This window comes from Mytilus edulis, chromosome 3 (genome assembly GCF_963676685.1).
Source record: "Mytilus edulis chromosome 3, xbMytEdul2.2, whole genome shotgun sequence".
NCBI classification, from domain to species: Eukaryota; Metazoa; Mollusca; class Bivalvia; order Mytilida; family Mytilidae; genus Mytilus; species Mytilus edulis.
In genome coordinates, this window is record NC_092346.1 from 85906457 (window position 1) to 85924839 (window position 18383).

At 31.5% G+C, this 18383-nt stretch overlaps 1 protein-coding gene across 1 annotated transcript; it reads left to right on the forward strand.

The window, feature by feature from the left end:
- LOC139517668 (COP9 signalosome complex subunit 6-like) lies at nt 1-13280 on the forward strand. Its single transcript, XM_071308951.1, has 11 exons — nt 1-240; nt 3139-3270; nt 4053-4141; nt 5241-5303; nt 5959-6009; nt 7274-7388; nt 8002-8094; nt 9616-9716; nt 9996-10064; nt 12597-12680; nt 13102-13280. Exons 1-10 carry the CDS (start codon nt 69-71, stop codon nt 12666-12668), a joined length of 957 nt encoding a protein of 318 aa, XP_071165052.1. The 5' UTR covers nt 1-68; the 3' UTR covers nt 12669-12680; nt 13102-13280.
- Nucleotides 13281-18383: the final 5103 nt, after the last annotated feature.

Genomic DNA, 18383 nt, shown 5'->3' on the forward strand with positions numbered 1-18383 from the left:
AGATCATCAGACGTCAAAAGTTACGTCCCTTTAAAGTATTTTTGTTTTCTTTCTTTTTTCTGTTTTTTATGACCATGGCTTCTCAAATGGAGATCGATACACCTTCTACTAGCATGACTAGTGTGATGGCTAGCACAACTGCATCAGGAAGTGTTTCAGTGTCGTTTCACCCACTTGTCATAATGAATATTTCTGAACATTGGACAAGAGTACGAGCCCAAGAAGGAAAACCAACACAGGGTAACATTACCATAGATTATAAAAGTTGTTGTACACATGGCAGAAGCAAAATCACATTAAAACCCATGTTTGCAATAGAAAAACAATTAACTGAAGGCATGTTAACTCTACTTTACTTTAACAGGTTGGGAACAAACCCCCTGTATGGTGATTATACCTCTATAGAGGGATAATCCTTCTTTAGAGGGATAAAATTATCCCTCTATAGAAGGGTATTTTTGTTTGCACTGGATTTAAAGCAAATTAGGGCAGAATGGCATTTTCTAGCTATATTGGCTACAATCTCTAGCATTATATGCATCAACATATGCACTTTACTAAAAATTGGGATAACCAGTTTTCTGCTAAAGTGACAAAACTTGCAATCTATTGTTAACCTATCTGAACACTTGATCAACAACAAAAGGAATAGTTGACCTTTAAATTTCATGTTAAATCTAACAATAGAAATTCTGTTCAGTGAGGCAGAAGTGAGTAGAATTTACCTGATCATCACAGCTTTCAATCATGGTGAACAATAGATTTTATATTTAGTCAGATAAGCATGAAACTGGGCATTTGCATATTAAATTAAGTACATCAATTGGTGCATCAACTGTTCCAGGTTACTGCCATAATAAGTAGAGAATGCCATTCTGCCCTATATTGATTTAAATCCAGTCTGAACAAAAATATCCCTCTATAGAGGCATATAGAGGATAATTTTACCCCTCTATAGAAGGATTATCCCTCTATACAGGTATAATTACCATATAGAAGGTTTGTTCCCTACCTGTTTAAGGAACATTATTGAAATTTCGTTGCATATCCTACTCAGCCAGGCTACTGTGAGTACTGACTACTGTGTACAAATGTATGTAGTCTAAACATTTATCGGTCATCTTGTTAGTTCAATCGGTATTTGTGTTTGAACTTAACACACAGGGAAACTACACATTGACGTCACTAAGCTACTTCCAGTGTAGAAATTAGTGCAGAATACTTTTTTTCTACTCTTTTGAATTACTTCACAAAATCCCACTTCCTGCCTCCATTGCTTTGTGTACATTCCATTCAGCGTCATCAATCTTGTGGCAGGCAATACTGGTCAAGCAAATTGTTTTTTGGGATACAATCGCTTTTAAGCAATCTGTAAACTTATACCATTGACTTCGGGCCATGCCCTCACGTCAACCATTTTCTTTTAAACAGCAAGGAACTAGATTGTCTTGCTTTGAATGGTATAAAAAACAAAAGGATTGAATTTAAACAACTGTCCTATAATGTTCTTCTAATAATCTTCAATCATGTTTCGATATTTCCCTTGACTTGTATGGGTGTTTTTAACAACACAGAAAATCAGAATTAAGCAGTATTTATATTTAGTGTTTTTATAAATTTAGAAACACGTCAGAGGGAATTCCCCAGTTTTGGTAATATGCAAGAGTTCTCTGAATTCCGATAAATCTATGTCTGTCATATAAGAACTGAAGTGGAGTTTTCTTATATATATACATTTTTGTTGTACATGTACATGTATGTCACCATTATGAAACTGATATTTGATATTGTACTTCCATAAAGAACGGAGGTTGTTTTTAATATACGTCCTTGCTACAAAGAACAAGTCTAGGGTTTGTTAAGGTAATTATGTGCATGTGTATAGTTTTCTTGACTTATAGGGGTATCAGATTGAATGGTTGCTCTGGATTCCCCACTCCATTGATTAATTTGAAACTCACAAGATCCTTTCTATCCGTCTATGTCTGTTGAGGGTTATTGTTGTTGCATAATTTTAAATCATACTAGAACACACCCGTGATATCGCGGGTCCGTGACTGATATATAACTATGCGTATGCCTTATTTTAGTATTGGTATTGTCATCTGATAAAGTCATGCCGATTATAACATGTATAACGTGCACAGTTTTCTCTGCTTTCAAAATCTTTCTGTTTGAACCCGTCGACCTGGAACCTATCAATTATTGGTAATATTAATAATTTGGAAAACAAAAGGGCCTGGAATGGAGTATTTTTTACTCAACAGTATACAGCAAAATTCTAAATACACTGTTTGGTGGTGCGCCTGTCAGATGCGGAACGTACAGATAAGGTAATAGGTAACAGGGGAATATACTATTGGTATCGGTGTCGGACTCGATCCGGAACTTCTTAATTATTGGCAATATTAATTACGTGGAAAACAAACGGGCCTAGAGTGGTGTAATTTTTAATCAACACCATTGTACTATATTAGTTATATATAAAGTTGAATTCTTTGATTCATCGTTTTAACGTGATGACGGCTGACAAATTGGACCTCGTAATTTTAGTATTATAGATGCATCATTTGAATTAAAATAAATGTAGTCCTTAAAGTATAGGTGTAACTAGAAAACCCCTTCAGCCAAAATGGAGTCTTCCATATTATTGCTTCGAGTTGTCTCCCTTCTGTAAGTAACTTTCGTCAAACGACGAGTTGAGTAAAATTAACTCATTCTGTTGATAGACGTCGTACTATATTAAAACTGATCGCTATTAAAACAGAGGAATGTGTACGAAAAGGAGTCATGCCCACTGACCCAAAGGAAATTAAATATTTAAAGAGTTAGGAATGGGGTTCCACCTAGAATTCATGTAGGAAAATAGGTAATACATGTAAGGTATTTGTGCAAGGCCTTCAAAAATTGCTCCTTTGGGGCTTATAAATGAGCAGTGATATGAAGATAACAGACAAATGGGATTTTCATTGTCCATGAAATTACACTTAAATGATAAGTAAAGACATCTGCAAAGGGCACACAATTTAAAATTCTATTAAGCAAATGTTACTGATTGGTTTATTGTTGCTTGCCATCCTGGCAGTTATTTTTCTAATTTATGCTAAGATAAATTTTTGATGTATTACTGTTTTTAAGTTCTTGGAGCAGTTATTGGTAAACAGAAAGGAAGAATAATAGAAGTGATGAACTCATTTGAGTTGCTATTTGACAGAATAGAAGATGAGATAGTTATAAATATGGAATATTACAACACTAAGGAAGAGCAATGTATGTATTTAAGACATGTAAGAGAAAGATGGTTATATTGTGGCAATGTGCACAAGGTCATGACCTCATGTTAAATTTGATAAGAAGTTCACAGATCATATATATATGCTTCATATTTTTATGCCCCACCTACGATAGTAGAGGGGCATTATGTATTCTGGTCTATGCTGTTTGTCAGTCTGTTCGTTCGTTATTCTGTCCTTGCATTCGATCGTCTGTCCCGCTTCAGGTTAAAGTTTTTGGTCAAGGTAGTTTTTGATGATTCTGCAGTCCAATCAACTTGAAACTTATTACACATGTTCCGTATTATGATATGATCTTTCTAATTTAAATGGTCCACTGAACTTTGAAAATGAAAGTGAAATTTTCAGGTTAAAATTTTTGGTCAAGGTAGTTTTTGAAGAAATTGAAGTCCAATCAACTTGAAAGTTAGTACACATGTTTTCTATGGTATGATCTTTCTTATTTCAATGCCAAATTAGATTTTTTACCTGTTTCACGGTCCATTGAACATGGAAATGATCCGTGTACTAAGGACACATTCTTGTTTTTTGTTGTATGGCATTGATTCAGATTTACAACATACATTTACAATGATGTACATATATACCATTTAACAAGTTTAATTATTAACTCTATGCTAAGATGTAAAACCTTTATCTTAAATAGTGTTAAAGTTATACAAAATAAACAAAAAGTATCTATGAAACAAATTATTTCAAATCATCAAAGAAATACATGTAACCATAAGTTGAGAAGTTTTGTAACTTGTTTTGTTTCAGTTAAACAAGTATTTAGTGACATGGATTTTCTTGGTTGGTATACAACAGGAGAGCAACCTACCCAGTCTGATATACGTGTACATAAACAGGTAAAATATACCTCCATTCTGTCATTCAAGGATGTGTCAGTACAAGATATCACTTATATTATTTAAACCATTGAAAGCTTTGGCATTCCACCTAACGTCTTACCATACCTATATTTAAAGAAATGTTTAAAATTTTATCATCATCAATCAGATCCCCTAAGTCACTTCTCAATCATTACAACTGATCGGACATGCTTGGTCAGCTCCTCGGATATCTACGATGTTGGTTTACTGATAGATGGCTCAAGAACATAACTATTTTCAATGACAGAAACCAATCCAATGCTGTGCAGTTTACCTTCTTGCTTTTGTAATTACCTGCCTCAGCATACTATCCAAAACCCATTTAGGAAGTATACTAACCAAAAAATCTTACCAAAACCAAAATGGTGGCTGTCCTAAATAACAAAATATTTAATCCCTCACCAAACCTGTTCAGGCACCAAGCTCAGCGTACCAGTCACGGTTGTTAAACACCACGAGTTATGAAAATTTTATGAACCTTTAGCTACAATGTACATGTAAAGATGTTTTCCTGTTTGAATATTTGTTACTTGTAAACATGATAAGATATGAGTTTCCTATCACCATGATCACTTCATTAGAAAATCATCTCACTCTGTAAGCTTCATATATATATATGTGTGTGTGTACCTTAAACTATCACACTGTTTGCAGCATTTTAATCATGTTAAAGCTTATAACAGTTTTTTATGAAGAAAAAATAAGCATATGACTTTGCAAAAATATAAATTAAGCATGCTAATTATTCTATTGTTTCAATATGTGCATTTAATTCAGTCCTGTCTGTTGGTAGCAAAGAAAAACCATCAGTGGTAACACCTACATTGTATTTTTAACCGCACTGTTAAATGATGACTTGTAAAAGTATTTTTTGTATTTTGTTGCAGTACTATGAAGGTACAGGTAGTCATGTATACCTTCTTTTTATGCATGTGTTACAGAATAGTGAAAATATATTTAAGTTAAATATATATTCAATTTATACAAAAATGTAGTCATCTGCATAACCAAGGCCAGCATTATGGATTTAGTTATGGATCCAAAAATTTCACTGTATTTTGAAATTTTATTACAGATTGTCCAAATAAACGAAAGCCCATTGTTTGTAAAGATGAATCCATTGGCGAGAAAAACAGATGTGAGTATCTAGCAATTCATACTACATGTATGGTTGTATTGTTTTTTTCTTTAAATAAATCAATTATAGTAGTCAACCTACATATCTGGAAACCCAAGGGACAGTGATAAAATGTTTGAGTCAATTGGATTTCCACCCAATAGCCCTAAAGAGGAGTTAACATGGCAACAATTAAGGCAATAGCCAGAGACACTTTTGATTTGAATTAAATTTGGCTTTGAAAGAAAGAAATACATGTACAATGGAGCATGTTTGTTTGAACAATACATGTTTTATTCTGACCCAAGTGTAACATTATGCACATGATCTTTTATCACCTTTCATGGCATGATGAATAGGACAATCATTTTGATGTTAAAAGATGTGATTTTATTTAATTGAGCATCGAAGAGGAGAAAATGCATCTTAAACTGACTTTGGCATACCAATGATATACTGATCTTCAATTTATAGAAATAGATACATCCAATATCCCTACAACTTATCTAATATGGCTACCACCATTGAATTTATGCTAAACTGTGATGATTAGTTCAGCGTTTTCAAAATATTTTCTGAAACCAGCGTACCAATTTATAAGACAATTTTCTTGGTTATCCATGACAGCCAATAACCCTACAGTATTATCAATCTAGTGTATATTTATTTGTTTCAGGTGATGCCAATTTCTATATATGAATCTGTCATAGACTTGGTGAACAATGAGGTAATTGTTTTTTTATAATGTATGTACTTTGTCAGAAAACTCTTCCTTATTATAAAACAATAAGAGGAGTTATGATTGCCAACAAGACAACTCTCCAACAGACTCAGACAGAGACCAACTGATTTAGAAGTATTCAACTATAGGACACCATACAGGCTTCAATAATGGTCAAAACTCATATTGCATATACAGCAATGTATAAAAGCCTGAAATGACAAATGTAAAATTTTTCCAAACTATCAAACTGAATGGCTTGATTCATGTACAAATTGATAAACTAAAAACAAATATGATAAACAGCAACAGACAACAACCACTGAATTACAGGCTCTGACGTATATTGGTAGCTCCAACACATTTTTACAGCTAAGGTAATTGTCTAATATGAGATGCACCACTGTATGTAGAATCAAAGAAGTAAACTAAATTTAACTTCATAAGCCTTTTAAGGAATTGAATCAAACAATATACAATACTTCTTGTTAGTGAGACGGTTAAGTGGTTATACTTAAAAAATTTGTAGCTAGGTTCGATTTCAGTCTTGATGTTGACTGTTTTCAGTTCTGAAGTAATACATTTGTGATCTAGATTTTTAAAACTATTATTTAATTAATATTGCTACATGTAAACAATTCACAATTCTGATCGTCATTCATACCCAATTAGCAGATTTAACTGTGATACATTAGTCATTGAACCTTCCTTTTTGAATTGAAGAAGCATGTTTTGAGAAAACATTGCCTTCGGACGTTCAGCAATCAACAATTGAGCAATCACATTAACCAATAAAATTGAAAATGGAAATGGGGAATGTGTCAAAGAGACAACAACCCGACCAAATAAAAAACAACAGCAGAGGGTCACCAACAGGTCTTCAATGTAGCGAGAAATTCCCGCACCCGGAGGCGTCCTTCAGCTGGCCCCTAAACAAATATATACTAGTCCAGTGATAATGAACGCCATACTAATATCCAAATTGTACACAAGAAACTAAAATTAAAATAATACAAGACTAACAAAGGCTAACAAGTACACTCATTTTAAGTTCCGTAAAATTCTACCCATTTTCAATTTTGATTTTTGTTTAGGTCTGTTATTTCATAATTATGGAAATACTTATTGAAATCTCTGCAACTACAAGAACCCTTGGCAATAAATATTTAAAATCAAGGTTAACTCATTTATTGCTGTACAATATTTTTTATGAAGATCATGGATAGTTTATGTAGTATGTGAATAATTTCAATGTTTGTATTGTTTTCAGGCAACTATGTTATTTGTTGAATTAAGCTATACAATAGCAACAGAAGAGGCAGAGAGAATAGGGGTTGATCATGTAGCAAGATTGTCATCCTCAGAAACATCTGATAGTTCAACAGGTATGACTGTTATATTTGTTTGTTCTGTCTAGAAAACATGACTTCAGATTAGCTACTACTTGCTTACAATATGTGTGTCCATAATTTTATTCTGGTATTTTTGACAGACCTGGTATCTTGTTTATCTCAGTTATTGATCTAACATAAGGTACAAATGTATATAAAAGAACAAACTATAAATCAGTATAAGAAAATTGTTACTTTGGAAAAAGGGTAGATAATAGATAAGAGCAAACAAAACAATAATAATATCAAATAATGCTTGTAGTATCTGATAGCAAGCTCAATTCATCCTGCTGATTAAAAAATGTGTCATCCTTTGCTCAAATAAGTGTTATCTTTATAGGAGATTTTATACAGCATGAACACAAACAATACAGAAAGACATCGGTATGATTGTGTTCATTGTCAAGAACAAACTACAAAAATGAAATGCAGAAAAATAAAAAAATAATTTTAGTCTTGCTTTAAACTACAATTGATCAAATTGATGTTCATCACAGAAAACACCATATGCAACAGTTATTTAAAAAACAGAGTTATTAGAACCTAGATCAATAATCCTATTTGGCCATAAAGGGAGACAAATTACTAACTTGTGTGTTTTTTTTAGTTGCTGAACAGTTGGTTGCACAGCATAGTTCCATTAAGATGTTACACAGTCGAGTGAAGATTATTCTGGAATACATCAAAGCTGTAGAGTCAGGTATAACTTATACAGCCAAGGGTTTATCTAAGTATTTTGCTAATTGAGCTGATTATGAAGGTTAACAAGAAAATATATGTTATTTGGGAATCCCTGGTGAATGAGTTTGGTTTCGTTTAGAGAAGTTGATTCAGTGATATATGGGTTTTTTTCCGCAATGTTATAATGTGTATAACTTAGAAAAAGTTCATAGTACACAAAGTATAGATGGCATTATTAAAAAAAAAGTGTTCACACATGCATTAGATGGCTTTGAACTTGCATTCTTCTGCAGTGTTTTCCTTTTTTCACTATGGTAAGGTGGGTGTTTTAAAAAAATAACTTGCAACCGGGTGGTTTTTTTTTTTTAAATGTCCAACCTTTTTTAATTTACTGTGGGTGCACGTGGGGGTCACAGAAATAAAGATTAGTATAATATTCACATTTAATGGAGTTGAACAAACAAATAGAAGTAGTCATATTAATTGTCAAATATTCTTTGATTTTATTTTTTCAAAAATTTATCTCTTTTATCTCTTCTTTCATTTACAATTTTATGCATCAGCATGGATTTAAGTCCTTTCGATCCAGGTTTCTGTCCTGTTTCTTGCTTTTGTGCCGTATTTTTGGCACACAGAACAGTAGTATCCTTCCTCTGTGACTATAAGTCATTTGAAGTCTTGCTCATATTTGTCTTCACTTGCGTGTCTTTTCCGTTGTTTGGTTGATTTTTGTTCAATTTCCACAACTTCAACATTACTATCAGTTTTATTTAACTTATTTGGTCTAGTATTTTCTTTATCATCATCGTCATCTGCCTTTCTTTCCCCCCATTGATTAATGAAAACATTGAAATTTGACGATTGGACGCCATCTTTGTCAATGAAAACAAGGTGGGATAGTATTCAAATTTTAACGGTACGGAACCGAAAAAAATCTGGATTTTGAAAAAAAAGCCGACCATCTCCTGAAATCGAAAGGTGGTCGGCTTTCAAAAGAAGGTGGTTGGCACACCCGGCTTAAATGCCGAATGGAAAACACTGTTCTGGTTTGTTTTTTTAGTTTAGGAAAAATAGAGATGGTACAAGTATATACATCTCAAATACAGAAAGTCAATATTATTCCATGTGGATTTATATCTGAAGTCATCAAAATGTGCTGTCAACAATCATGACAATAGTGACCACTCTTTTTTTAATTTATTTTTAATATAAAAATGTTATTATACCTTAAGGTTATGTTTAGCATGACAGATCATCTATTCTTGCTTTATTTCACTTCCTTTCTACAGAATGAGTTCTCCAGACATCTGTTATGAATTTGAAGGTTTGAAGATGTAAAAAATAGATGATTTCTCACCATGTATTTTAAATGTTGAAAATAACAAAAACAAATTCTCAATTTGAAATACTTTTAAAAACCTGTTAAATTTTCCCACTCATTTTAATACATGTTTACATAATGTTTTAAAATGATCTTCTATCAAAATTGGGAATTGTGTTAAGTTTCATTGTTCAATGATGAATTTGTTCATTATTTTAGGTGAAATTCCCAAAAATCATGACATTTTGAGAGAAGCATACAGTTTATGTTATAGATTACCAGTGTTAAATACTCCACAGTTTAAGGAAGACTTTTATAATGTAAGTAAAATGTAGATTAGCAAGAAAAATCAAATTGTTGTATTGAATTCGAAAAAATATATTTTCAGTTTGCGTATGAACATGATGAAATGTCAACAGTAAAACTTAAAAGTGTATGTACACTCATTGGTAAGAGGGTTATTGGTTTTTTTATAGGCTGTAAGGAGTAATATAAAATTGAGAATGGAGATGGGAATGTTACAAAGGGACAACAACCTGCCCAAAGCAGAAAACAGCCTGCTTTTGTATAATATTTATGTTGTATTTTTACATTTTCAGCAATGTAATGATGTTTGTTTGATGGCTTACTTAGGAACACTTACAAAAGGATGTAACACAATGAATCAGGTATGCTAACTTATACCATACTAAAACATATACTGTAAACCAACTTATTTTCGCAGATACTTTATTTCGCTTTTAGCCCTTTCGATTCCATTTCCCGGTAATTTAATTTCGCGATTTTCTAACTAACTTGATGTAGTTAAATAAGGAAAGATGCAAGTTTTACATATTCGTGACGATTTAAATTCACGTTATTTTTCTACTCGCAAAAAATAAATCGCTCGCGTAATTTAGTTGGTTTACAGTACCATACAAAATCCAATTTTTGAAAAGTCCAAAAGAAATGGATCACAATGCATGAACTCATTTTCATTTATCAGCATTTCATGCATGTTTGATGAGGCTTGATGCCATTTAATTAACAATGGGCATGAGATTACAGTTATTTAATAATGCATTTCTTGTGACAAAAAAACCGAAAATTAAAAAAAACTGCACCTGCTCGATCTCAAAAAGATTTTTTACAGTGTAGTGTACTACACCTTTGGAACAAATTATATCAAAATTATAGTAAAGCTCTAAATCAAAATGTGGACAATTTTATGTTTAGGTGGTCTGTTCTTCAGTTTGACATATTCAGACATTCTAATTTTTATATACGCACATCGAAATTTTGACAGGACATATTATGGTATACAAATGTCCTGAGTCACAGAACTTTGTAACTAAAACAGGGGTGTGTTTTTTCATATGTCACACCGTATCTCAAAAACAATTTATGATTATTGCTTAAAACTTTACACACTTCTTAGTTATATTACTCTAAAGATCTGTTTATTTTTTGGAATTGATTCAAAATTTTATTTTAGAGTTATTGAGTTTTTTGTAAAAAAAAAAGATGTGGGGAGGTGGGGGGGGGGGGTCCACATGTAGCCCTCTATCTCAGAAACTATTTATGTTTATTGCATAAAACTTCACACACAAGACAAAGGGTGTTTCATGTGCATGTGGCGCAGCTGTTTTTTTACCTTTTCAAACTGGACCAAATCACTACTTCATGCCCCTATTTTTTTTACAGGTAATTCCATTCCCCTACTTACTATTGTATGCATAAATATAAAGAAATATATTTGAAAAGTATATGGAAAAATTTTTGTAAGTTATACATTGTCCACATTAAAGAACCTTAGTGAGCACACTCACATACCCCACGTCCCAAAATTGTCATTGGAGGAATTAAATAAGTATAAGAAAAAAAAATTGTATGAGAAAAAATACTGAATAATAATTTCCTGTCAATATACACATCTACATAGTATGTCCTTATTATCTACAAAATTTCATGAAATTCTGTTGTGTGTTTTCAGAGGAGTTGACATGACAAACTGTTGCAGAAGTACATTGAAGCAAATAAGTTCAAAGGGGCATAACTCCTAGAAAAAAAATTGAATCGTAATTTCCTGTTGATATGCACATCTACATAGTATGTCCTTATTATCTACAAAGATTCATGAAATTCTGTTGTGTGGTTTCAGAGGAGTTGAGATGACAAACTGTTGAAGTAGTACCTTAAAGCAAATAAGTTCAAAGAGGTGTAACTCCTAGAAAAAAAATTGAATCGTGATTTCCTGTCAATATGCACATCTACATAGTATGTCCTTATTATCTGAAAAGGATTCATGAAATTCTGTTATGTAGTTTCAGAGGAGTTGCGATGACAAACTGTTGCAGTAGTACATTGAAGTAAAGAAGTTCAAAGGGGCGTAACTCCTAGAAAAAAAATTGAATCGCAATTTCCCGTCGATATGCACAACTACATAGTATGTCCTTATTATCTGAAAAGGTTTCGTGAAATTCTGTTGTGTGGTTTGAGAGGAGTTGCGATGACAAACTGTTGCAGTAGTACATTAAAGTAAATAAGTTCAAAGGGGCGTAACTCCTAGAAAAAAAATTGAATCGCAATTTCCCGTCAATATGCACAACTACATAGTATGTCCTCATTATCTGAAAGGTTTCGTGAAATTCTGTTGTGTGGTTTGAGAGGAGTTGTGATGACAAGAAACAGGACTGACAGATGGACGGACGGACGGGTCAAAAACATTATACCCTCCACAACTTTGTTGTGTGGGGTATAACTAGGTACTCCATTTGTAGACAATGCAAATCAAAAGACAATAACTGTCCTTGGACCAATTCAAATGACCTCTAAAGAATGCTGATGGTCCTATCATCCAAATTAAATCAAACTTACTTTTAACAGATAAATATTATTTCAATATTACACTTTCATAAATAATTATTACCAACAAAAAATACACTTTTTCTTCTTCTAAACCATATCTTATGTCCCTTTTTTAAAAGGTACAAAAAAGGTTAAACGCAAAGAAACTATTGATAACTTCATTTAACAAGTATCTTTAATCAAGTATTTGAAAACAAACAGTCAAACAGACTGTGAGACAGTTATCCTTGCTTCTAGGACCAGCTTATCGTTATCAAAAAGCAATAAACTAGGTCCAATTTTTTCATCAAAAGGGGATGAATGTGATAATTTCCTTTAAGCAAATGTTAAGAATTGTTGCTTTCTATCTTCAGTTTGTGACCAAATTCAACATGATGCACAACAGACAAGGAACAGGACATCGGATGAGAGGAGTGATCTTTTAGTTTTTGTCAATGGTACGTTTTTCTTTTAATGTAATTAGATCAAGCTGTTTGTTTTCTCTGTTGTATTGTCCAATATTTTTTATCACCAGTAATAGATTTTACAGAATCCTAGACAAATGAAAGATTGTTGCCAGTGACAGCTGCTTTTTACAACAACAAACAAAATTTAAGACTGTTGTGTGCATGATAGGCTTAGTTTTTGATTATCTTTATCTCAGTACCACTGCTAGTATATTAATTTATGCACAGATATATTGTTTTAGAAAAGTATTTATTATACATATTTTGGTTAACCTTGCTATATTCCTATTTTTCCTCCAAGTATTTAGGTGTATCATTTAGTAAACTTTAAGCTACATGTACATAAACTTCTCATCAGAATACTATATTTTTAGTATGTGTTTTATATGTGTTTTTCATTTTATATTTTCAGTATGTGTAGTATATATGTGTTTTTATATAAACTGAAGAAAGACCATCAACATGATCAATGGAACTTTTATTCACAAACTTTTCAGAAAGTGAAAAATATTTAGAGACATGAATCTGACAGGTTTATATTGTGATATAATTTGTAAGTTACTTACATCTGATAAATAAATTTGGTGCCTCGTTTTTGGAAGTGTATTTGTAAATATTTACTTATTTGACATTGTATTAAAATCATTTCACGCACTACAATATCACATGAACTTGTGTGTTTCCATGCAATTATAGTTATGAAATACCTATGGGAACTTTGATAGAAATCAATGCGAGTCTCTTTACTTAAGAATTGAATGCTTCTTTTTATAAATTTATTGGGGTGTAAAAGCGTTGATCGAAGTACATTTTGTATGAAGCGCAGAAGCGCTTCATTCTAAAAATGTATGCATGGTCAATGCTTTTACAACCCTATAAAGTTACAGAAAGAAGCATTCAATACTTATAATTACATTTTTTAGCTATGATTATGAAAACACGAATTTTATATATTTTATTATTTAATTCACCTGTGCACTTTATCGTTGGAGCAAGTGTTATCATGAATGAAAAGTTGTATTGAGCAATGCAACTGCTTACGGAATAACACGTGATGTGCAGTTAGCCAATCAGAATAAAATATTATAATGAAACATACATCTAATGTAATTACATGCAATTGAAGTTATGTTTTTCATTATTGATCATGATTTTGTCATGTTGATCTTTTCGTTTTTATTTAGCAAAGACATTATCAATTATCTTTCTCCCTTGTCCATCTTTGCCTGCTAAAAGTTAAGGTAGTTACCTGGCCTTGAAGGCATAAAACTTTGCTCAGTGCTCGGAGCACAAAAATCATGCTCGAAACATGAAACCCAGCAATTTGATTGGTTGATTTTCGAGTGTGGGTACAAAAATCATGCTCGAAAGTTTTATGACCGTGAGGCCTGATCTTAACCTAAAATTATAGTAATCAGATACACATGCTATTGGTTTTACACATTGATTACATAGGTTCAGTGGCTTTATGTGCAATTGCATACAATCTTGTGCACTATATTCCTTGTGGAAGCAGGTTTACAAGTGATTGTTGATAACAATTTTAAGTTTGCATGATTTGCTTTACAAAATCATTCTGTGAAAATGTCCAGTAGTTGGAAGAGGTTGTATCCTGGACCAGTACCTAGGTCAATCACTAGCTTCATCTAAATAGCCCACTTATGTCAAGGAAACTGTACTTGTGTACTGATCAAAACCGTTCAAAATCAAGAATTATAAGTGGATTGAAGAAATTGATTGATGACCAAATAATGTATTCTACCCCTTTTAAAATTCACATTTTCACAATGAGTTCGATCAGTCACCAAAAGAGATAAAAATACATACCCGAAAACTGAAAATACCTGAAATTTGTTGCTGGCTAAAATCATTGTAGTAATGCAGTAAATAGAACTACAAGCAAGAAGACTGTCAACATTGAGACACTCTTTTCAAACTTTTTGAACATAATTCTCCACTATCAATTAGTAGCAAAAAAAAATAACCAATATCATCCCGAATGTGTACCAAGTCATGAATTTTTTTAATTACAACACCTGCAACTGTTGATAATAAAGTGTTCTTTCAACATATAAGTCAATTGAAATTCCCTGTAAGATTGTTCTTTTTTCCCAGTAAAAACAAGCAACTAGATATTAGAACTTAATCTTATTTGAATTATATTAAAGTAACAACATGAAACATTAGTTCTAATGTAACTTGTTTAAAGTAGTTTAAGTAATAAAGAACAATAATTATTGAATAAAAAAAAAGATCTGCATTTTAAGATAGTATGAATTAACAGCAAATGTTTTGATAGGTACAAGGGTATCACCAAATAATATTTGTACTATTGATCTCTATAGAAATCATTAACATCCCATCAAATCATATACAATTGACAAATAAGCTGTAGTCTGTACTACCCCTCTTGTCAATGCTGATTGTAAATTACAATTTACTATAAATAAAGTCTTAAATATAACAATTGGCAATGATCAGTGAATTAGGCCATACATTATTTAGTTATACGAGTCCAATAAATGTCTCAGTACAGTCATTGTGCTTCAAAAAACCAGATATATATTTCATAAGAAAAAGTGTATATGTTTTATTGTATATTTAAGAACTTGTTACTTGTGTGTTATATAATATGGATTCATTTATTTCTATGGATGCACATTTTTAATGGGGGAAAAAAATGTTTTTCATCAAAAGTTTTTTTTCCCAGACTTACAAGCTTACTAGCTGGTATAGAAAATTGTGAATATTGCTGAACATTTAAATTTGTGGTTTCCATACACCTACAAACTCCACAAAAAATAGTTGAATGTTACACTAAAATGGAAAAAAAAAATCAGATGTTCAAAAATTCATTATAACTTGAAAATTTGTTTAATTATTTATTTTTCCAGGGAAACTCATTGCAACAGAAGATTTATGATTTTGGTTTATTTAAAAATTAAAGAAAATGTGTTTGTTTTTCAACCTACAGTGATCTTTCTTTAACAATTTATAAACATCTACAAATGATGTAATTGACTAAACTTCACAAATCACCCAGCTGTTGTGAGACAAACAGGAATGAAATTTTTTGACAACAATTTCATGTTATATTTTGAAAAATAAATATAAAGTCTTTTGAGGAAAATCTGAAATGTACTGTATGTTCAATTCAGGTTTTTATTTATTTATTTTTGAATATTTTGCTAAAAAACAAGTTCTGCTGCAATGAAGCTGCAGGTTTTTGGAAAGATTAGAACTTGTTCTAAATCTTTACTTAGGCACCAGCCTCCCTAACAACAGGACAGGTTAGCTACTGTTACTAAATGTATTCACACTGAAATATAGTTCCCTATGGTTCTCATGTATGTGCACATAATACACATGTAAACTGAAAAAAACTGGGTATATTATTGGAGCAGTTCATTCAAGAATGTATGTCATTAAGGTGTGTTGATGTGCAGGCTTTTTACAAAAAAAATTTTGATTAGGTAACTGGGTATTGATTCAACTAGTATGATTGACAAATGTCATTATCACTGAACAATCAAAGACAAGGTGGACCTTTAATTACAATGCCCCACCTCCTAAACTGCCAATCAAATTGACCACATTACCTATCAACCTCAGTCTTACATAATTATTCAGACCACTCAATATAATTCTTAATACACAAGCATTTGACCTCATAATTGAATACACAAATGTGTATATTAGATGTTTGATATTTATAAGGATGATAAATTTATTTATTGCCAATTACTTTTGATCTACATTACATAAAGTGATTCTGTAAATTATATCTGAAAGATAAATGATTAATGGATTAACAAGATCTTAAAAAAAAATGAAATATGAATATAAATATGAATAAATAAAAGGTATTCAAGTAAGGCCTATAATTTACTTGATAAATTTCCAATAATCATCTGTAATTAATCAACAATTAGAATAATTTTAGTACACTCTTTTTTATCAGGAATTGGCTTGAAACAGTTTAAAAATTTTAAAACTTTTTTAATTATAACAAACCATTATTTATTAGTTTATTTCCCATCAATCATTATGTCTACTTTAGTAATTTGAATTTTTATTAGAAGTGAATATATATTTTTACAATCAAGAAAGAATCCACATTTCAATAAGATAAGTTTTTTAATTGGTTTACGTTGAAAAAGTACATTTTCAATGCCCTGTGTTGAAAAATACTTTAAAAATTGATCAAAAGGCACTCTAAAACTTTTAATCTTCAATGCCATATAACCTCTGTTTCAACTTACAAAATGCCCCGAAACAACATTTTTCAATTTTTTTTTGTTGACACTTTAAAGTTTTAAGCTGTTGGTCCAGATTTTTGTCTTACAAAGTCAAGGATAGTTGGTAACATTTACTAGAAGAATTTTTGCATTTTTTTGTATTTTTTTAATCCTGTTCAGAACTGGCAACATAATTTTGATAAGATATAAACTGCAGTTTAAGTAAAATTGTGCAAATTAAGAGACCCATATTATTTAATTTGAGCTCATTTTATCCTCATACTGGAAAAGCAAGTTACCTTCTAAAGACCTGCTGTAAATTCAATTTTCAGCAATAGTGCTTTATAAATGTTCATTTTTCCCCACCATACCTTAATATGAAATAATTCAAACTGATCTTCTAATCTTTCCATGAGTGATTTCCATCACTTTGATTAAAGTTCATATTAAGGATTTTTTATTGTTGGTCTAAGAAATAATAAGTCAGAGTCTTTTGAAGGTTTACTTTTGTATACACAAAAAAATATCCATCAAACAGTTGTAGACTTTAAAACCATTTATCGACATGTGAAATTCTGAGGTGGAGTGAATATAGTTTAAAAAAACAAACTTATTACAACATATTATCAATAAATTATACATACTATGCTGTTAAGCTGTTAATGACGTTAAATATTACAATGCATGAAGGTATATAAGTGTTCATCAAATTTTCTTGTTTTCATAAAACCATGACACATTTACTCACACAAATATCACAGATATAAAAGTCAGTAGCATAATTTATGGCAGTGTGCAAATATTCAACAGAAATGTTTATGTGTTTGTTTCTGTCCATCAATTTCAACATTGTTTTCATAAAGGAATCCTACAAGATATCACAACCGATTTGCTTTTTCAACAGTCATATAATTTTATGGAGATTCCATGATTGAACACATATTTCACACTTTAGAAACAGTTAAGAATATTGTTTAAATACAATGTATATTAAAATAGCATCTACATATCACCTATATATGACATCACCATTTGTTGTGACAGTGATGACATCCACAACGTAAAATATATCGGTAAGTGGCATATGCAAAATCGTCATCTTTACATTGTAATCTCACAGCTTTCATAATAGATAGTGACTGTCTACAACACTGACAGGTATATCTAAATGGTGTATATAGAACTGGAGAAAAAGATATCTCAGGCTCGGTTTTGGATTTTCTACAATGTCCCTCACACCTTGACATTAAAACATTCTGAAACGAAAAATAATTAAGAATAAGCATGTGACAAAAGTATAATAGGCACTACCACTGAAATAAGCATAAACATAAATTTACCAAAGCAATATTATAGTCTTAGAGTATGATGTTTAAGCTGGACCCTTAAGGAGCTACCTTTTTGTTGTAAATGGACGGACAGGGGGAAAGGTTACCGATATATTTAGTATAGTACA

Excerpts from the sequence above, each read along its gene's own strand:
- LOC139517668 (XM_071308951.1), top strand. The coding sequence starts at position 69 with ATGACCATGGCTTCTCAAATGGAGATCGATACACCTTCTACTAGCATG. Across the intron at positions 5,304-5,958 it reads CATTGGCGAGAAAAACAGAT|GTGATGCCAATTTCTATATA; the intron begins GTGAGTATCTAG and ends TATTTGTTTCAG. Across the intron at positions 6,010-7,273 it reads TAGACTTGGTGAACAATGAG|GCAACTATGTTATTTGTTGA; the intron begins GTAATTGTTTTT and ends TATTGTTTTCAG.